The following is a 21,152-nucleotide window of genomic DNA, read 5'->3' on the forward strand; positions in this document are numbered from 1 at the left end:
ACTCTTTTTCTTCTTGCTGTTGCAAACAATGAGAAATGCAAATTTGAATAAAAATGAAGAATAGAAGGCTTTTGAACAAAGGAGGAGAAAGGAATGGGCCCCACAACCCAATAGCATAAAAATAGAAACATTAAAACATTATAAAAATGCCTTAAACTTTTTAATTTTTAATGTGCCTCTTTTGCTTGCCATGGGAGACGTCTTGGCGTCCCCCCAATAAAGGAGACTCCTTCGCATCCCCCCGCACCCACGCTTGGAGACGTCTCGCCGTCTCCAGCGGCAGTGGCGCTCTAAGTGGTGCCGCCCGAAACGCTGAGATGCTGTTCCTCCGTTCCGGGTGCATCCCCGTCTCCGAGAAGACCCACTTTTGGGAGGGGGGGACGCATCCCCATGTTAGTCTGGAATATATGAGTGTGATGAAGTTTGAAAGTTTATAAGCTGTCAGACAAAGTGTCAGAGATATGAATTTATAGAACACAGGTCATATAAATAGCAGTGATTATCAGTAAATATTAGCAAAGATTTATTGTGTTAAGAATATATAAAATCTAAGTTTTGAAGAAAACAAACAAGATAAGAATAAGACAAACCAGAGTCAGTGACTTCTTCAGCGACCATGGAGCGATAATAGACAAAGTAATGTTTGTGTTCGATAACCACATTTTTCTCTACAGTAATTAATGTTTGAAGCCGGCACCAATATAGAGAAATCAAATATTAATAAGGCAGTGATAATGTGTACTGAATCATCAATGGCTGACTCAATCACTACAGACAACTGCAAAGACTTGTGAATGTTGATTATAATTAAAAGAATTGTTAAATCCACCAAGGATGATATAAGCTGTCGGAAATCTTGGACACACATCCCTGGCAAAGCAATGAATGTGTGATTGTGTGAAGAGGAGCAATCGGGCTTTAGAAGTAACAAATATTGTATGAGGAAGTCCACGTTTTTCAGTCTACAGCAGAATATACACACAGCCAAAATAGAACAAAGTTTATGTTATTAGCAAAGTCCGAACATAACAAAGAGCCACCTCCATATTGAGGACTTTCAACTCACAGATAAAATTGACTTGTCAAAAGCCCATGAAAGAAGATATGAATGGTGATGGCATCAGGAGCAGTTTGTCTCCAAAATGATTAATTCTATTTAAAAGAAATACGACAAAAATAGTGTCATCCTATATTACAAAAGAGTGCCATTAAATTTAGATTATAGTAAAATTAAGAAAATAATTTAATGAAAAGGTGCAATTATAAGGTTATAATGATAAGGTGTGAAACACCTCTTTTGCCAAGAGATATGACTTTCTTTTGGAGCAAGATTGCACATAGATATAAGTAGAGAATACATTATTTGAAGAAAAGAGATTAAAGAAGAAACCAAAAAAGAAGAAGAAAAGTTTGTGCGTGGAGCAGATTAATGGGTGAAGAAATATAATTGAATATATATTCAGACTTGTTCTGAATTATATATATATATATATATAAAACTAAGTGTGACAGAATTATTAAAGAAGATTAAACAAAACATGGGAAGATTGCTCCTCTATTAAAGATAATAAAGAGAGTATGTTGTAATGTAAAAGAAGACGTGTACAAATGAAAGGAATGTGTATTCTGATAAAAAGCAAATAAACAAGGAGATGTATAAGAGGTTGACTTTAAGGAGTTAAACAAAAAGAAGTGTGTGTACTGAAGATAAAGCATTCAAACAAGTATAAGAAGAATTATGCACTAAGAAGATCCATCAATAGTTAAAGTAAGCAATATAGTACAGGTGGAAAGGAAGTACGGTGGGTTGATGCTCACAAAGACAGTGTGGGAGTAGGAGCTTCTAGTGGGTTGGGCCTGTGAAGTGTGGGAGTAGGAGCTTTCAGTAGGTCGGAGCTTGTGAAGAGTGGGACTTGGAGCTTCTAGTGAGTCGGTGCTCATAAGCATAGGGGTTGGAGCCTCTAGTAGGTTGTAGCATACAATATATTGTAAAAGAACAAAGTTGATATAAAAGCATTTATTGTCGTGGTTTTCTCCCGCATTGGGTTTCCACGTAATATATTGTGCCATTATGTTTATGTGCATAATTTTTCATTCCAGCATTTGAAGTTAATTGTTTGGATAAAAGTTTTAATTTGACAATTTTGTTATTATACTGATTAACCCCCCCTCTCAGTATAATCGTGTGCTCTTCATCTATAGCAAGTCAAACTGTTGGTTACGATGAGCTCAATTGAGTTAGAGGAGTTGAGTGATGCTTTTAGTTTGGGCTCCAAGAATCCTGGAGGGAGCGTCTATTTATAGTAAGTCACCTCGTCAGGCTCATTCATTGTCTTCCTTCATCAGGATCACTTTGGTGTTGTTACATTTTGATTGTGATACTTATTCAGTTGTTTTCGCAAGAGGAGAACTATTATTATTATTCATTTAAATATGTTGAGTTTGCTATTTTTGTTGTGTTGTATGTTGGTCACCTCAGTATCATAGCTCGTTAGAACGGGGTCAAAAAGTTTTAAATCGTGGGCACAAGAAATAGTGGCCTTCTGTGTCAAAATATTATGTTATGGCGGAAAAGGTCGTTATTGGGAGCCAAAAGCAATTAATAAATTATATTTATAATGACACTTTATTATATTTTGATATTGTGATGAGGAAGCTTCTTAAGTGCAGTTCATTTAAGTAACTTGTGCCATTTGGAGATTATAAATATGAGCCCATTTGGAGATTGCTTGACAAATTGTGCTGATGTATACAATTTGTCATTCCTCTTGACTGTTGCTACTGTTTCTAAGGAGAGGGTTTTAGTTGACTGAATTTGTGAGGGAAACTAGAGGCTGTTGTTTTGCATCTGTAGGCAATGTTTTGGTTTATCTATGTTTGCAAGCTTTCACAGGGTCTAGACGTCATCATTGGAGGCTGGGAAAATATTTATTGGGGCTGTGATAAATGTTTCAGGGGCTGCGTTCTGCGGCAGGCTTGCATTCCCTATAATTGGAGACCTGCGGCAAAAAAATCTGAAGCTGCGATCTGTGTGCTTGTAGAGGCTCATGACACCTATACTGGTTGTGGAAAAATAAATCCAAGTTCCACTGATATTAGTTTTAGCAAATTATTTGCAGTTTTTTCTTTGCTATCATCTGTAATCATTGGAGTTGCAATAAATAAAGGTTAATTTCTGAGTTGAATATTTTGGAGCTGATTTGTTTACAACACTATTATTTCCACTGAGTATTTCGTAATTGGTCACCTAAAGATTCAATGAACAAACTCCGAGCATGAAACATATTTGTTTATTCATTAGCATTACAATTGCATAAGGCCTGCTTACCAAATGTTGGACGAAATGTCAAATAGTTAAATAATTAAGAAATTTAGTGTTTGTCAAAGCAAGAGCCAGTAAGGGTTATTGCAATATGTAGGAGTTGAAGTCTTAAGGCTAGAGCTCTGCTAGTGTTTTTGAATTCATACAAACTTTGAAGACTCTCAAACATCTCTTTCGTTGAATTCAACTTGGATATAATAGGTACCAAATGATCCTCAATAGTGTCAGTAGATCTTTCTTTACATGATGTTTTTCTTTCTCCATTGCGCTTTCTCGGTGTCATTAGAAGGTTCAGGTTTATCATACTTCACATAGTTGAGAGGATCATTCTTTTCAAGAGCAATGAGGACCCTGAATTTTGATGAAGTAAAGTTGGATGCACCATCCACCATCAACCATCCAGCCCTCTTCAACTTTGAGTCCATTCACCATTTGTTGGAAGCTGAAAACAAGAAAACTGAAAGTAGACGGAAGAACAATTCAAAGCTTAAAAATTCTTGTTCAGGAATGTTTCCTTAGACCCACTTTGATACCATGGTACATTTAGAACTAGAATACTATAATAATTAGAAAGTTTAAAAACACAAGAGCAATCAATACCAGATATCTATCCTGGGAAAATCCTCCAGCCTGGGGGAAAAACCTAGCCACTGTGAAAAATAGTACCTTTATTCAAAATCAGGAGATTCAATACAAAGCTTCACAAGCTTATACAAAATAATCACTTCCTCAACAATTTGTTATCACATAACAATTGCTAGCAGTATATCCTTACAGCATTAGACATATCATACATTTAAATCACTCTTTTGAATCCCAAAACACATATATCAAAATTGATGATAGGATAATAAGTTATAACACAGAATATTATATTGCTGATCAATACACAACGAACTATCTTAGACTTGCATAGTCTTTTTCACTTGTTAAACACAACCCAATACTAGCTGTTCACCTTACAATAATTGTAGACACATCAAAATTCACACACAGATTATACACACAATAATGTTTGAAGTAAATATAGATGATTGCCTGATGTAGATACAATGATGTCTCTCACACGCAGAGATCGCTATTGCAGTTCCCTAAAATCACACTCACATTTCAATTATCATAAAACCAAACTCTCTGCCATTTACTAGAGCCGACAAGCCTGTCTATATCAAAGGAATGGAGCAAGAGACAAAGCTTGTAGCGTGAAGACAAATCAGTGGTAGTTGCTTGCTAAGCCGTTTTGAATACCCATTAACTTCAGAATCACGTGGTCTCTATTCGAATCGCTCATCACAAGCACACGATTCATCAAAACTGATGCTCAACATCGCTTCAATAGCCTAAGTCGAGAAACTAATAGAGTGACACCTGTAATGCTCCATTGAACCGTTGATAGTAATAACACGAGCTATTTCTAGTCCACCAAATGTTACACGGGATATGAAAATTATAACTCTTGACATAAGAAATAAACATGGTCACCAGCTTCATCTGATGCCCATTCTGAAGAAAGCATATGCGATGATAATATCTGATGATAATAAAAAGTCATCATCAATGCAAATGGTAAATCCAGCATAGCTTAACGCTCGACAGTACTTGCACACAACTTCCATTAAACCTGGGCAATGATATTATGAATAGAGCCAGTTCACCTCTATAAATAATGATAACGAAAAGTAGAAAGTGAATGGTGGATGAAAGTGATTTGCCAACAATAAACTGCTGCTCCATAGTCTACTCACGATGACAATAGCAGAGGTGAACAAAATGCAACACAACCGAAGGATATACACCCTGCTGTAGATGAAGCCATCACAGGTATGCATAATATCTCCAGTCTATTAATGTTAGTGTAGTTACAGTCAGATAAAACTCACGAAATATATATATATATATATATATATATATATATATATATATATATATATATATATATGTATGTATGTATGTATGTATGTATGTATGTATGTATGTATTATATATGTCATATTTATATATATACAAATATATATGTGTTAAATAACAAACTATTATATAAAATACTAATGAGTAGACATGTCCCATGAAGGGACCATGAAGGGACAGGTCAATCCATATTTCATCTAAAATAAGAGAGATGGCTGTCATTTGGAAAATGCATACCTTAACAGGCAATGCAATTACATTTGCAAGCGATCCTAAAAGATAACATGGTATCAGAGCCTTACTTGCAGATGTAAATCAGAATGAAGGAGTTGACAATGACTATCCAAATCGATGAACACAGGGTGATTTGTTGATTCAGCAAAATGACTAGTTAGTAAACAAAACATTGATTCATTGCTTGGTGCGACTTCTGAAAAGATACAATAAAGGATTGGCAGGGTTGGATACAGACATATACTTGAAGTCTTAAAAGTATGTCCAAATGCACGTTAAAGATTAGTGAGTTATATGCATGGCTTGGCTGCTGTCGAAGATTGATATAGGCCAGAACAATTCTCTTCCACCATTATCGAGGCTACTTGTGCCTTCGTGTATACTCTATGAAAGTCTTTGGTGATATTAATTTATTGCCGACAATTGTGATAACTCAGAAATGAGGTAGTCATTACCAAAGGCTAGAACACAACCGTCTCTAAATGGTCTAATAGGACGAAACGATAATAGAAATACATAAACATCGTACCCTGCCGTACATAGAGCATATGTAAGGGGAATGCATTAAGTATAAGTCCATGCAGGACCAGGTCAACCACACCACATTAGTGAGGTGCCGCGGAAAATAATAAATGTAAAGTGCCACCTATTTATGAGATGCCAAATACATATTGCAAAGTGGAATGAGTCAAAGTGATCCAGTTTTGGAAATCAATGAAAATACCACTCTAATTCATATTCATTGATTAATGTATTCCAAGTGCTGTCAAACTATAGAGGAGGTTGTGTATTACAAAAGTGGTAATGTATGGTCAACAAACACAAAGTGTTGTACTACTGCCACGTATACAGAGGGACCCACCATGTAGGTAAAGTGATGAACAAGGCAGAGTTTATAATAATAAACAAGGTATCTCACATAATATGAACATGTGTTTCAAGGAAATATTCTACTATTCCCTCCAAACAATGTACGTGGAATTATGTGAATCTTTATCATTATTTAATAATCTAAAATTGTTAGTAACATTGTGAATTTCTAATATTCTCATGAGGAATATAAATGGAATGGAATATAATTATGATTAGAAGTATTGGATAGAGTTAGTAATAAATAATAATGTCAGCTTGAATAGATTAATTATCTTATTCTAAAGGAACAACATTACACTATTATGATTATTATGAATATTTGATTATTCCTCATATTATTATTCTTGAATATTGTATCAATCTTTCTTTTTGTATACTATAAGAGCTAGTTACCTTGATCTTTTTCTTGAAGAATATTATTGCAGGAAAATGGAGATTGATTTCAGACTTAGAGGGAGTTTGATGAGCTGTTTTGAAGATTGATATTCAGAGGGAGTTTGAAAGTCCATGTGTGTGACTACATGGTTTTAATGAGCCTACCCCCTGTGTCCATCATGACGAAGTGATGACTTCCACATGATTATCAATTGTATTTTTGAAGTTATTGAAAGGTGACGATCTTACAATAACCTAATATTCTATTATGATGGATACCTTACAATGTCTATGTAGATCATGATAGATTATACTTTGCATGGTGGATGTTCATATGATAAGCATTATGAGAATGCGTGTGCACATACCTTATGAACATTTTGAGTACATGGTGAATGTTATGCAAATTGATGTTCAAGAGGCCATTACACAAAGCACTTGGTGAATATCAAATGAGATGACATTCAGGAGGCCATTACTCACAGTACTTGGTGAATATTTTGCAACTTGACATTCAGGATGCCATTGCTCAAAGAGTACACGGTGAATGTCACATGAGATGACATTCAAAAGGCCATTACTCCCAATATCATTACTCCAATTATTTAGTGAATATCATTTGTTGATATTCTGGAGGCCAATACTCGTGATATCAAAATGTTAAATATCTTTTGATCAAAGATATTACATTCAAGTAATATCATTCAGGTAATATATGGCCCTGTGTTTATCCTCCCTAACTAAGAGGGAGTGTTAATGTTAGTGTAGTTTTAGTCGGATAAAACTCACTATATATATCATAGTTGAAAAACTCAGATTCTGCAATTACTCGACTGGGACAAAAAAAATTGGAAAACTCGAAATCGTCAAAAAATTGGCGAAAAAACCGGCACTTTTATTGAAGATTTGAAAATATAGAATTTCTTAAAATATTCTTAAAAACACACATAGACAAAGATAAGTATTTTCATTAGTAGTATTTACTATTTTATTTCATCTTAAATGAATCTCTTTGTATTTTATTTACATATAATTAGTAAATACATTTGTCATATACATAAAATATGTTTCATGAATCATAATGGTAATTAATTTATTTTGCATTAAATAAAATTTAGCAATCTATAAATGTATTAAATAACTAAATTGCGAATCTATTAAATATTAAATTAGTAAATACATTTGCATATAATTATGAGAATTATATGTAAAATACATTTATGATTAACATAGTTTGCAAAACTCCTATAATTATATTAATAATAAATGTTTTTTTTATTTACATTAATAAATCTAAATTTATAAAATATATTTACTTTTACATTGATAAATTCCTAATATATAATAGGAAATACTTTACTAAATACATTTACAAAATGTATTAAACATTTACATTAAAATGTATTAGACTGAATTTTTTTTTTAATAGTCTGGAGAAGACGTCGGTGGAGAAATAGTTGGAGTGTCGCTGCTGAATGAAGATGCTGTGCTGCAGGAATAAAGATAAAACCACCACTGAAAACAAAAACTTTGAATCACAAATGATGATTCCTGACTTTTACAACACTTTTTTGGATGATTTTTGCACTTTTCCAGCGAGTTTTCTGGAAAATGTTGGGGCATATGGGCTCTGTTTGTACACATGCTCTGTGCTGTCTCTGAGAAATACTGTCTTTGAGGTCTCTGAGAAATGCCATCTCCATTTTTACTTTGTGAAATGTCATTAGTTGTTTTCACTTTGTGAAATAACCTAATAACATGTCAACGCCTTTTCAGACTAGTAAAAAAAACGTTGACCGTAGTACACCTGTAAAACTCACGAGAACCTGCGATTTTTTGGTAGTAATATTGCTGCGATACTAACTTAATATTGACATCAATTTATGGAACGATAATAATAGCAATCTAAAGTTTTGGCGATATATTGTGTTATAAGCGATATATCGCAGTTTTTTGAAACTATGATATATATATATACACACATGATATATATATATATATATATATATATATATATATATATAGCATAACAAACTATAATATTTAATACTAATAAATAGACATGTCCCATGAAGGGACGTGTCTATCCATATTTCATCTAATATAAGAGAGATGGCTATCATTTGGAAAGTACATACCTTAACAGGCAGTGCAATTACACTTGCAAGCGATCCTCAAAAATAACATTGTCAGTACAAAAACAGTAACAGGTCCTAGTGTAGCGGGTTATAGGGGCATCTCATCAAATCACCCTGACTTAACACTTCTATGGTTAGGTAACTTTAATGTTAATTTTAATAAAATAATGTCTTGATCATATTTGTTATTGAAGAAGCAGTGAAAGTTATCTCTTCAACCTTAATTGTTTGACAAGAATTGTGATTTAGGGTGGAATTCGGATATTCTTGATTTAGGGTAAAATTTGGATATTCACGATCTGGGGACATAATGTTGATTATCAAAGGTCTAAATACTTGTTCTATTAAATACCAGATAGAAGTTCTCAAGTACCTACCTTAAACTCTAAGCAGGAATCAGATAGCTAGGATCCAATCACAAATATACATCCAATACATAAATGGAATTTTCTGAGAATGAATATTTGAGGCGGCCTCTAGGAGACTGTGATATCAGGCTTGCATTCCCAGCTGCAAGCTACATAAGCTCTAGGCATTGTGAAATCTCGTGTTTGTGCCTTTGATAATGTGATCAGCTTGGAGCTAGCTTGCAGATCTCATTTGACGATAATGTCTTTGCTCCAACTGTTTTACCAGTGCTAATCTAATATCACTGGCTTTGCCCTGTGGAAGACAAAGGCAAAGAGTAAACACTTTTCCTCAAGTCGCAGTTCAGATCCCTAGATGTGCTGATTAGGCATTCCAAAGTCTGCCCACAATCTCATCCTTCGCGTGTGTTATCTTGACCAATGGTAAGTACCACTACCTGCAATGAATGGAAATGCTGTATCAAAACCAGTGATTAAGTGCTTTGATCTGCTGTGCAGTGGCATGATTATCTCCTTACCTCCTTAGCCACCTGAGATTTGTGTCCCAGGTTGCTTGAATGCTTAACAGCTCAGCGACAAATCAAACAAGCATAACAAAAACCTCTACCAACTCTCCTTAAATAGAGAGCTAGGTAAAATCACGACTAAGACAGCCACATCTAAAAACAAAAGTTCACTAATATTTATTTGTGCCAAGGCAAAAGAGATAGACCCAAGGGTGCTGATATTTATCAAATTTATAATAATTGGATTTATTAGAATTTTGATTTATTAATATTAAAGAGAACTCAAAATAAATGAGTGCTAAAAAACACAGTGTGCTGGCCAACCAGCCACTTCAAGTCATTGGGCTCAGCACATTTAACCTGTCAGAAATGGCCTGTCTATTTCCCGATCTGGAGTTGCAGGTTAAGAAACACATTCCGTAAAAGATTTTGACATGCCAACATGATCAACTCTCTTGATCTTTACTTATTTCTATCTGTCCACCATGAAGGTCAGAGGTCAAACAACCAAGAACAGCATTGCTAGTGTCTTCTTTGAGCACTTTTCCCTCCTAGTCATTTAAAAGAGACTTCAAACCATCTTAGAATTCCAACGCCTTTGTCATGCAATGTTTTGCCAAGTCTACAATCTGTGGAATATCCTGTAATTGGAGACATTCAGACCTTTGAAATCTTTCCCACTACATAATTGAAGCCTCAAATGCACAAACAACAGCTATAAAATTAATGAATATAACTTTTGTATATGATATAGAATGTTTGTTTGGGGCAGGTTTATAAAAATTATAATTGATTATCAAATAAATGTGAAAATTATGTGAAAACAATGCTTGAATATATTTCATTTAAAGAAGTGAGAAGTTGACACTTAACATAATCTTTGGAATTTTTCTTGCATATATATCTGCACCGACCATTCTTTATAAATGGATCACCTGTACTAGTAAGCATTTAAAATACCAGTGGATCGTCCGTACTAGAAAATAGTTTAAATACCAATACAACAAACATAATGCTCCTGAATAGATTAAGTTACACTGTGGTTCTTTGGTGACTATTTAACATTAAAATCTGCATGTGCCATTGCAACCTCCTCTTCATTGTTATACCTGATGGCCTAATCTCTAATTTTCGGATCTTATAAACACTACAGAGAAGAATCAAAAGCATAACTGGAGACAGAAAATACTTTAATGGATTATAATCTGAGCAATTGGAAGACTGCAATAAGACATGATGATTTTAAAAAACATGCCACTGGTAATTTATTTACAAAAAGCCAATGAAATTTAGAGGAGGCAACTTAAAGATTTTTTGACAACAGAAATGCTTCCAGAGATGCTACTTGTGCTTGAAAACATGTTTATTGGCATCTAGGAATTTTGTAAGGAATACATGGATTGCAGCATAATATAATTGGCAGATCTCAGTGAATTCATTCAAATGCTAGTTTAACACAGTAGAAAAGAATTACCATGTTAGGAGATGCTAGAGCAAAAGGGATGAACTACAATTTAAATAATGTATGGCTATTTATAATTTGGAAAAAGAATGACCCAAGTTATTCAAGAAGATTGTCAACTAAATGATTATAAATATGGAGATTTGATATAGAATGCCAGAACCACACATAGGAGTGTTCCTTGTGCTAAACTAAGATGATCAATAAGAGGAAGTTTAGGGAGTATTTGAAGTTCAAACACACTTTGCTTGTGGTCAATTTACTGTTTTATAGACTCTTGGAACACTTACTAACCCTTACTCAAGCTGTGGCAGATATCCCAAGTGAACTGCACTTTGTGAATGTAGAAAATCTATATGATATTGATCCATAGGACACTGCTGCTAGTAGCCATATAAGTTGATTCAAACTGGTAACAACTAATGCAAACATAGCATTTATGCTCAAAAGTATGGGATGTGATAGTTCATAGTATAACTTTGGCTACTGGTGGAATCTTCCTTCTACATTGCATGGTACTTTTATCATGCTCATCAATGTTTCTGCTGACACAAATATGCACAAATGGAAATGATTTTATTTAATGATTATAAAAGAAATACTTCTCACACAAAAATACAAGCATGCTGCAGCATTTCTTTCAGATTCTTATATTTGCAATTTAATCTCAAAGAACTATGTGTCATATTAATTAGGTAAGAGCAGTAGTTAGTAAGTTTGGTAATGATGTGCAGCATACTCAAGAACTCAAGGATTCTCTGCTTGCAGATACAGAAGTGGGGATAGGCTGTCAGCAGTGCATGAAAATATTATTCTTGAAAAGCTTCTTCCATATCATCCAGAGATGGAACAAAAAGTTGGCCCTGGGGTTGATTTTGTATCGGTATGAGCGGTTTTTCTCTTACATCTAGCTTTTTAGTGGTTACTTTTGTCTAAGCAGTAGTCACTCTATTTTCGACAATAACCTTTGTGCATTTAATATCATTTTGTAAGAGAGAACTTCTGGAAAACTTTACTGCCCATTAGTTGGAGGGTCAAGCCATCAAGCAAATGAACTCACTTTTACTTCTCCAAAATTTTCTGTATTGGAAAGCCTTCAAATATATAAGACCAGATAAATTTGGACATCTCTGATTGCCAAATACTTTGAAGTATTAACCAGAGTATGTTATGAGCTATCAAAATGCAGAGATAAGTTATTGAAATACTTGTATCATTGAGCTTGATAACTTTGATGACACGCCAGAGTCAACTTACAAGTTGTACCTTATTGAATGATGCATTATTAATAAAAAATTGCCTATGCCTTTAGAGGGTTGTATTATAATCAACCTCATATTATAGGAGTAACCATGAAGATGCATTGTCTGTTATAAACTTGGATAATTTGGGATTTGTATCCAGGACCTACTCTTAGCTGGTTAATTTCTTTATCCCAAGCAACCTGCCCATTGTGTTATGATACTTTCATTATTGTTTATCAAGTGTAGGAAAATCAAGACACACATGCTTTGGCATTCATCTGAAAGCTCAATGCTTGACAATCTGCCTGTACTAACAATTTTTGGAGGCCAGGTGTGGTTTATGGCCATATACAGCTTACATCAGGCCACACTTCAGAAAATTCAGCTCAACTCCAAGACAGAGTTTAACCATTGCTTTGATACAGCATTGGAACTTCGGACAAGATAGGATTTGAACCTAGGCATCAGTTGTGCTACCACTGAAATTCTTTCCCGTCTAATGGTGGGAACATCATTAGTGGCTCTTAAGTGTATATTGGCATTTCCAATGCTCACCTTGGACGATACAGTTTAAAAAGTCAATGTTTCACCTTCTGCTACCAATAACAATTCTCGGCTATCAAGTGCAGGTTGTCGTGTCAAGATTGTTTTAGTGGATACATGCAAGAACAGTGATTTGGGGCTCAGTGTTAGAATCTCTGTGGACAACTCTCCAGTTGAAAATCTAGACAAGTTATGGTGTATAGAGAAGCTTAGTTACAAAATTAATGAGAATTTAGAAATAGATATAACACCAATCAGTGAATGAACTTTGTTATGCTGAGAGGTGTATTACACTCACAGACAGATGTAAAAACCTTCGTAAATAAAAACAAAAGTCATTTAATTTGAAGGGGTCTGTCTTGAACAAATGGTAGCTTCAGTCAGATATAGGACTGATGATTGATTTGATGATGTTTTAATGTGTGTGTATGTATATGTCAGTATACACTGTGTATACTGATACACACACACACACACACACACATATTTAATTGTATATAGTCATATCATTATTTGACATAAGTTTTGGAAATCGATTATCACTTATATAACTGATGAAAACTTCATATGTCCCAAGTATATTGACGATCTGTATTTGAAGACTATTATTTGGCAATTTCTATTATTTCATGTTCCATACACAATCACGATCGAGCATGTATTATTGGTGATTATATTCAAATTGGATAATTGTTTGTGCAGAGATTACAATCTTGACTATTTCGATCGTGTTTGTTAAAGACATAATTATTGCATAGCCCAATTAGTAATTGGATGTATTAACCATAATGAAAGGGCACATTCACATGGGCATGCCATGAACGGCCATGTCTCCACAAAGCTTTGTAGAGACATGTTCACTCATGGATCCTACCCCTTCTAATAATGTATAATGCAGATCCAATCCCAAACAAAGGACATCAAAATCGATAAATGTTCTGCCTCTTGGAGATCAAATACAGATTAGATTCAGACTTGTGAATTTATATTATCTTTCAATATTCATTTAGCATCACCTTCATATTTGTCAAGGTCAAAATTGTCAATATTCTGATTACAGCCTGCAGATAAAGTTCAGTGATTAGTAAGAATCGTATTCTTAAAATTGAAAAGATATACATAGTTCAATTCTGAAATAAATTCAATCACCTTTAACATGGTATCAGAGTCTTGCTAAGGAAGATCTGATTAAATTTGAGAGTTCAGACTACTCAAAACTAAATAATTTTTCCTCTTGAAATTGAAATCACACCATTCTTCATAATGTCAAGTGTAGTCAGATTTGAGGATCGTCTTGAAGGTGCAACCAATTTTACATCCTGGAAATTCAGAATTATGATAACATTGAAAGAAAATAAATTAGACTCATTTGTGAAATTAGAACCAGAGAATGATCTTGAGAAAATCCAATGAATCAAGAACAATGAAAAAGCTATGCAACTTATAGGAGAAGTAGTTAGGGATCATATAGTACCTATCTTATCAAATCAAGATTCTGCATACCTAATGCTTAAATCTCTTGAAAGAAAATTTGAAATAAACAACACCAGTAAAATCCTTGCTCTAAAGAGGCAACTTAATCATGTAAAAATGAAGAAGAGAGAATCAATCACTGCATATTTTATGAGAATCACCGAACTAAGAGATTAATTCTCAATAGTTGGAAATCAAATTGATAGCAAGGAGTTAATATTAATTTCTCTAGGCGGCCTACCAACTTCATGGGAGTCTGTTATTCAAGGAATAAGTGCAAGGTCAAAAACTCCCTAAGTTTGATAGGCTGAGAACATATTGCTTACAAGAAGAATCTAGATTGATGACCAAAGGAAACAATCAGAAACCCATAGATGAGCATATTTGTGTATTAAACACCAATCCTTATAAGAAAGGTAAGAAGAAAAAATTCAAAAGAAAGAAGAGTACTTTTGGGAAGGGATTGCATTCTTTTGGGAAGGGATCGTCCAAGAAGAGGAAAGACATCTCCCAAATACAATTTTTCAGATGGAATCGGTATGGACACTATGCAATCAAGTGTCCTGATAGAACAAAATAACAAACATCTTTAGCTAAGATTGGAAAGGCTAAAACAAAACACGATTCTGAGAAATTTGTCCTCTACTTTGCATTATCAAGCCAAGTATCAAACAAACTCAATACCTAGTGATTGATAGTGGTTCACCAAGACACATCACAAGATTTAGAGAACACTTAGATAATATGGTAGAAGAAATTGTTGAAGAATTAACTACTGGGGATGATTCAACACATCCAGAAAAGGGGGTTGGAACTTGCACCATAAATTCAAAATTTGGCATCTCTCTTCAACTCACTGGAGTATTATTTGTACCTGGAATAAAGAGGAACCTAGTATCCATTTCTGCCCTTGAGGACAAAGGATATAGGGTTACCTTTATGGATGGAAACGTTTTGGCATGGCCAAAGAACTCCAACATAAAGAAAGCACAAACTATAGGAATAAGGCAAGGATATCTTTAGAAACTTTGCACAGACATGAATCAAGCTCTTATTCATGAGACCCTTGACTCAAATGAAATTTGGCATTGAAGATTAGGACCTATTCATTTCCGTGCCCTACCTTCAATAGAAAAAATTGGTGACAAGGTTGCCCAAACTAAAACAAATTCATGAAGGAGCATGTAAAGGGTGTGCCCTAGAGAAGAATACAAAGGGGACCTTCCTAAACAACTCTAGTAAAACTAAAAATGTATTCGAATTAGTTCACTTTGATTTATGTGGACCTATGTATGTACCTTCCGTGGGAGGATTCTTATATTATGTAATCTTTGTAGATGATTTTTCTAGAAAGATCTGGATATATTTTCTAAGTGTAAAGAGTCGACGGAAATCCTTAGAAGGTGTAAGGAGTTCAAAGCTCATACAAAAAAATTGACTAGGAAGAAAATCAAAGTATTGAGAACAGATAATGAGAAGGAATATACTTTGAATTTTTTTTAGGAAATTTGTGTAACTGATGGGATTAAGTGGGGGTTTACTATACCGTACAATCCACAACAAAATAGTGTTTTTGAGAGAGAGAATAGAACTATTGTAGTAGCTGCTAGACCAATGTTGTATGATCAAAACATAGAAACTTCATTTTGGATAGAAACCTCTAGGACAATTGTCTACATTCAAAATAGATGTCCCCACTCACATCTAGAAAACAAAACTCTCGAAGAAGCATTCACCGGTGTAAAACCGGACATAAGTCACTTATTTTTGGCTGCCCTGTCTACATTCATGTGCTTAAAGATAAGAGGTCTAAATCAGAACCCACTGGAAAGAAAGGGATATTTGTGGGCTATAGTGAAACATCAGAAGCCTACAAAATATACATACTTGGACAGAAACAAATTGAACTTAGAAAAGGTGTCATCTTTGAGGAAGACATTGCTTTCAAAAGATCTAGGAGTTCTCATGAAAAAGAAATTCAAGATTCTCCTAAAGCTCTGGAGGAGGATCCTTCCCCTAAGATTCAGAGGGAGTCTCCTATAGACATCATAAATGAAAACTCTTCTCCTCTAGAAGAGGAACCTAACAACAACAGAAAGAGAGCACTTTGGGCTAGAAAGATGATCGAGGAAGTTGAGAAATATGCAACAGCCAAAGAAACCTTTAAAAAAAGTAAGAGACCCCACAGATTCTCTAACCATGTTGCCCTGATGAGTGAGATCTTTAATCCAGAACCAACTAGTGTTACAAAAGCTCTCAAGCATCAAGTATGGAAAGATTCTATGACAAAAGAGTATTAGTCAATTTTGAAAAATGATGTATGGGACATAGTACCAAGACCGAAAGAGAAATTTGTTGCCTCTTCCAAAAGGCTATTCAAAATCAAACATGCTACAGATGGAAGTATAGAGAAACACAAAGCTCGTTTTGTTGCCCAAGGTTTCTTGCAAAAGGAGGGTATTGATTATGAAGAGACGTTTGCACTTGTTGCTCGATACACCTCTGTTAGAGTAGCCAAAGCTATTATTGCTGTTAAAGTTTGGAAGAGCCATTAGTCCGTAGATGATGTGATGAGTTGAACTTCAAATTTGTCTTTAATTTTTTCCAAAATATGTGCCAAAATGCCAAACAAATTTCGTGTCTCGATTTGAAACTATGCTCTTTGGTAGACCATGTAGTCTCACCACTCCTTTGAAAAGCAATTTTGCCATATGAACGTCATCACTAGTCTTCTTGCATGGAATGCAGTGTGCCATCTTTGAAAACCTATCAACCACCACAAAAATTGAATCGCACCTCGCTAAGACCTTGATAAACCAAGAACAAAGTCCATGCTGACATCCTTCCACGACTTCTCTAGTACAGGTAATGATAGATACAACCTCGTGTTCTGCTTTACTTCTTTTGCCATTTGATTTACTTTGCAACTTTGTACAAACTTCTTGATATGTTGCTGCAACTGCGGCCAATAATAATTCTCACTAACAAGAGAAATGGTTTTACTGTGACCAAAATGTCTAGCCAATCCTCCACTATGCTTCTCCTTGATGAGATTCTTCCTCATAGAACTTTTTGGAATACACAATCGACTTCCTTTGAATAGCATACCATCCTGGATGATGAAATCCAACCGCTTGGTTTTGTCTAGGGTAATAGGTTATGTACAAGCTCTCCAAGCTTCACCAAAATTAGGATCCTTTGGATACAAACTCTTGAGTTCTTGGAATCCAACCACCTCAATTTGCGTCTTTGTCAGCAAAAGTTGTCTCCTGCTAAGAGCATTTGTAGCCCTGTTAGACTTCCCGTTCCTGTGTCTCAAAACAAATGACAACTCTGCAAAAACTCAACCCATTTCAAATATCTTTGATTTAATTTTCCTTGACTATTCAAATATTGTAAAGATTAATGATCAGTATATAGAACAAACTCCTAAGGAAGAAGATAGTGTCTCCCCTTTGAACTATAACATAAAATTTCTGATCATAAACATAATATTTTCTTTTGGCATCATTCAACTTCTCACTGAAATAAGCAATAGGTCTACCTTCTTGGCTCAAAACAACTCCTATTTGTAACAAACGAATTTTCTTAACCTATTTTGAACTCCTAATAATCTGTTTAATAAGTAATTGATTCCATTTCACAAGACAATGAATTCTACTAACCGAATATAACTATGTTAAAAGTAATTGTGTCTAGTCTAACTGTATTTCATTTTCAGCTAATATAACGAGAACAAAAGGAAATAATAAATTTATATACATTGCTATCAATTTAACCATTTCTAGCTGATAACATATTCAACTGAAAATAAAGTAACGACTAACTTTTTTATCTGAATTATATCAACTGAAATCTTTATTCAATGTAACTATCAGTATTTACTTTATCTAGAAAACTAAACTGTCTAATTATTCTTCTAAGGGTTAAAAGTAAAAGTGTAAAAGAAACATACAGTAATAATGGAAGAATCCCTTTATCTTGTTGTTTAAGCCTTGGCATTGGTGAGAGGAGAAGTATTGACATAGGTTTAACCTCCCAACCTCGGACCATACTTATCCCCACACATCCTAACTTATTAGAATGGCCCTCCCTACCTTGAGATTGGGCTTGGGATGTTCTTCAGTCCAGCCATCCGAGCTACCGGGTGGTTTGAGTGCCCAATCAGTTATACCTATATAATTGATGTCTGCGGACAAACAAAAGATCTTAAGATTGGCACATATGCCTAAAACTACCTTGGCCAAGGATTTCAGTTGGGTTGGTGAACCCGATCTCCACCACTCGGTTTGACAACAGATTTCATTATCAGGGCATGCATGAGCTATTAGTTGTTCGTTAATCATATCTGATTTCATTGTTGATTCTTGTAGGTTGATTCCACCTCTTCACCCTTTTGTGGCTTCTATGCCCAGGTGAATCCTAGGTGTTTGAAAGATTATGATCACCTAGTTATTATATACACCTCTTCACCATTCCATGGCTTCTTTGTTTGTCAGTGAATTCCTTGGTGTTCGTAAGATTATGAGCATTTAGATATATTTTACACTTCTTCACCAATTCTATTGCATATTGCCGGTGAATTCCTCGGTATTACAAGTACTCCGAATATGTTTGGAAAATTGTGATAACACATGCATTAATGTTGATTCATGCAATTCAATCAAGCTTTCAATCATTTAAATTCATAAATATTATAATCTCAAGGATACTCGATAAGGATAAAAAAGGGTCTCAATGTAATACAGGGAAAAACAACAGCAAGATACCAGATTGCATGTAAATCTGACTATGGGTAGAAAGATGGGAGTTATGCATCTTTAATACACTTTTAATCTTAGTCTAGTGTTTATATTGTATGACAACAACATTATATTCAATGGTAAAATGAACTAAGTATAGCATTGCTTCTTTGGTATTTCATTCAACAAAAGGAAAATAAGGGAAACCGACTATAATCAGGCTTAGACTTAGCAGAGCAAGGAAGAAACAGGACTTGTGATTTGTATTTGGCTCTTCCACCCGCGGTCGAAACTCTTGTTCACTCGCTATAAAATACTTTCCTTAGAATTCCTATCGCCAGTAGAGTTAAAGAAAGAATGGAAAAATTGGCAATAAGAAATATTGGATGGTTATTCTGTTGAAAACGTCCCAACTCGGCTTGGTAAATTACGTAGTAGATGGAAAAAGAGAGAAGGAAGAATGCAAAAAGGGTTGCCTCCCAAATCGATTCATGGCATTCTTTTAATGGTTGGCTGAGACTCCTTAGCTACCATTGGTTATCAAGAAGACCATTCAAATACATCATAAATTTGAATTTAAAAAGGACAGAAATAAAGAGGGAAAAGAAATAAGGAGTTGAAGAGTTTTAAACTTATTTTATTATTATAATATGCTCTTATATGCATTCGCATAAGTATCTTGATGAGGTGACATCATTAGATTATATTATTATAATTTATTGGTGCCATGTCATTTTTATATTTATGTGTTCGTATTTAAGTGTTTATCATAATGATAAAATAAGAAGATTTAATAGTAAATCTCTAAAGGTATGAATTATATTTTAATTTAGATTATTTAATGTTTTTATTATATTGTTTTCCTAATAGCTCATGCGATCCCATAATGTAACTTGTGGACAAGTCTTCGTATCCTTTCCAAGGGAGTCTTAGGTCATACTTGCCGATCCTGATGACTGAACCAAATGACCATCCCATTCCGATGATCCCGTTTAGCAATGCTTCCCCTCTCTTTAGTCTTCTCTTGTAATCACCTAAGCAAAACATTCTCGCCAAAACATTAATTAAAAAATATATTGATCGTTAATTCAAATCAAACAACTGCTAATCATCTAATAATAGTTATAGGTTACTGGTTCTTTCATCGTTTATAATAACTAACTCATTTCACATGATCATGAAAAGAAATAATTCGTTAACAGTTGGTACAACGTATATAGATAACTAACTCATTTCACATGATCAAGAAGAGAAATAATCTGTTAATAGTTGATACAACGTATATAAATAACTAACTCATTTCAAATGATCAGGAAAAGAAATAATTCATTAAACCAATAGTTATGATCAAATTAAAAATTAGGGCAAAATTTGGGATGCAACTCTATTGCAGTACTGCTAGCATCATAGTCTACTTAAAACACCTTATTAACATCTAGAAGTGCTAAAACATGTTTTTCTAGAACTTTTTGTTTCAACAAATTAAAACTCTTATTCGCTCCTATAGTCCACTTAAGCTCTTTCCTATCCCCTCATTGTTTTAGTCAAGGGTCCATAGACACTGCTAAAACTCCTAACACATTTTCAGTAAAAGCTAGGAAAATAATGAAAATATCTTACCTCAGTAACACTCCTTGGAGTAGGCCATTCGAGGATAACCTTCACTTTCTTTGGGTCCATTTTTAGACCTTCTACTAAAATTACAAATCCCAGATACACTAACTCCTTCACAAAATAGCACTTCTTCAAATTAATCAACAATTTGTCTTCCCTCAACTTCTCCAACATCGTATGAATATGCATTATATGCTCCCCCAATGTCTTATTGAAGATCAAAATATCATCTAGGTAAACAATGATAAACTTACTCAGAAACTCTTTTAGTACCTCATTCATGAGCCGCATGAAAGTGCTTGGTGTATTGGTTAGTCCAAAAGGCATGGCTAACAACTCACAGATTCCTT

General features: G+C 34.4%; 1 protein-coding gene across 1 annotated transcript in view; it reads left to right on the top strand.

Moving 5' to 3' along the window:
* The window catches only part of LOC149528284 (uncharacterized), a 59,883-nt gene that overhangs the window by 10,885 nt on the left and 27,846 nt on the right, over nucleotides 1-21,152 (top strand). The window contains exon 2 of the mRNA XM_089811906.1: nucleotides 11,955-12,069. Coding sequence (XP_089668032.1) covers nucleotides 11,955-12,069 — 115 coding nt within the window. The remainder of the gene's footprint in view (nucleotides 1-11,954; nucleotides 12,070-21,152) is intronic.

This window comes from Cupressus sempervirens, chromosome 11, assembly GCF_028749045.1.
Source record: "Cupressus sempervirens isolate cs-2001-9-10 chromosome 11, ASM2874904v1, whole genome shotgun sequence".
Taxonomy (NCBI): Eukaryota; Viridiplantae; Streptophyta; class Pinopsida; order Cupressales; family Cupressaceae; genus Cupressus; species Cupressus sempervirens.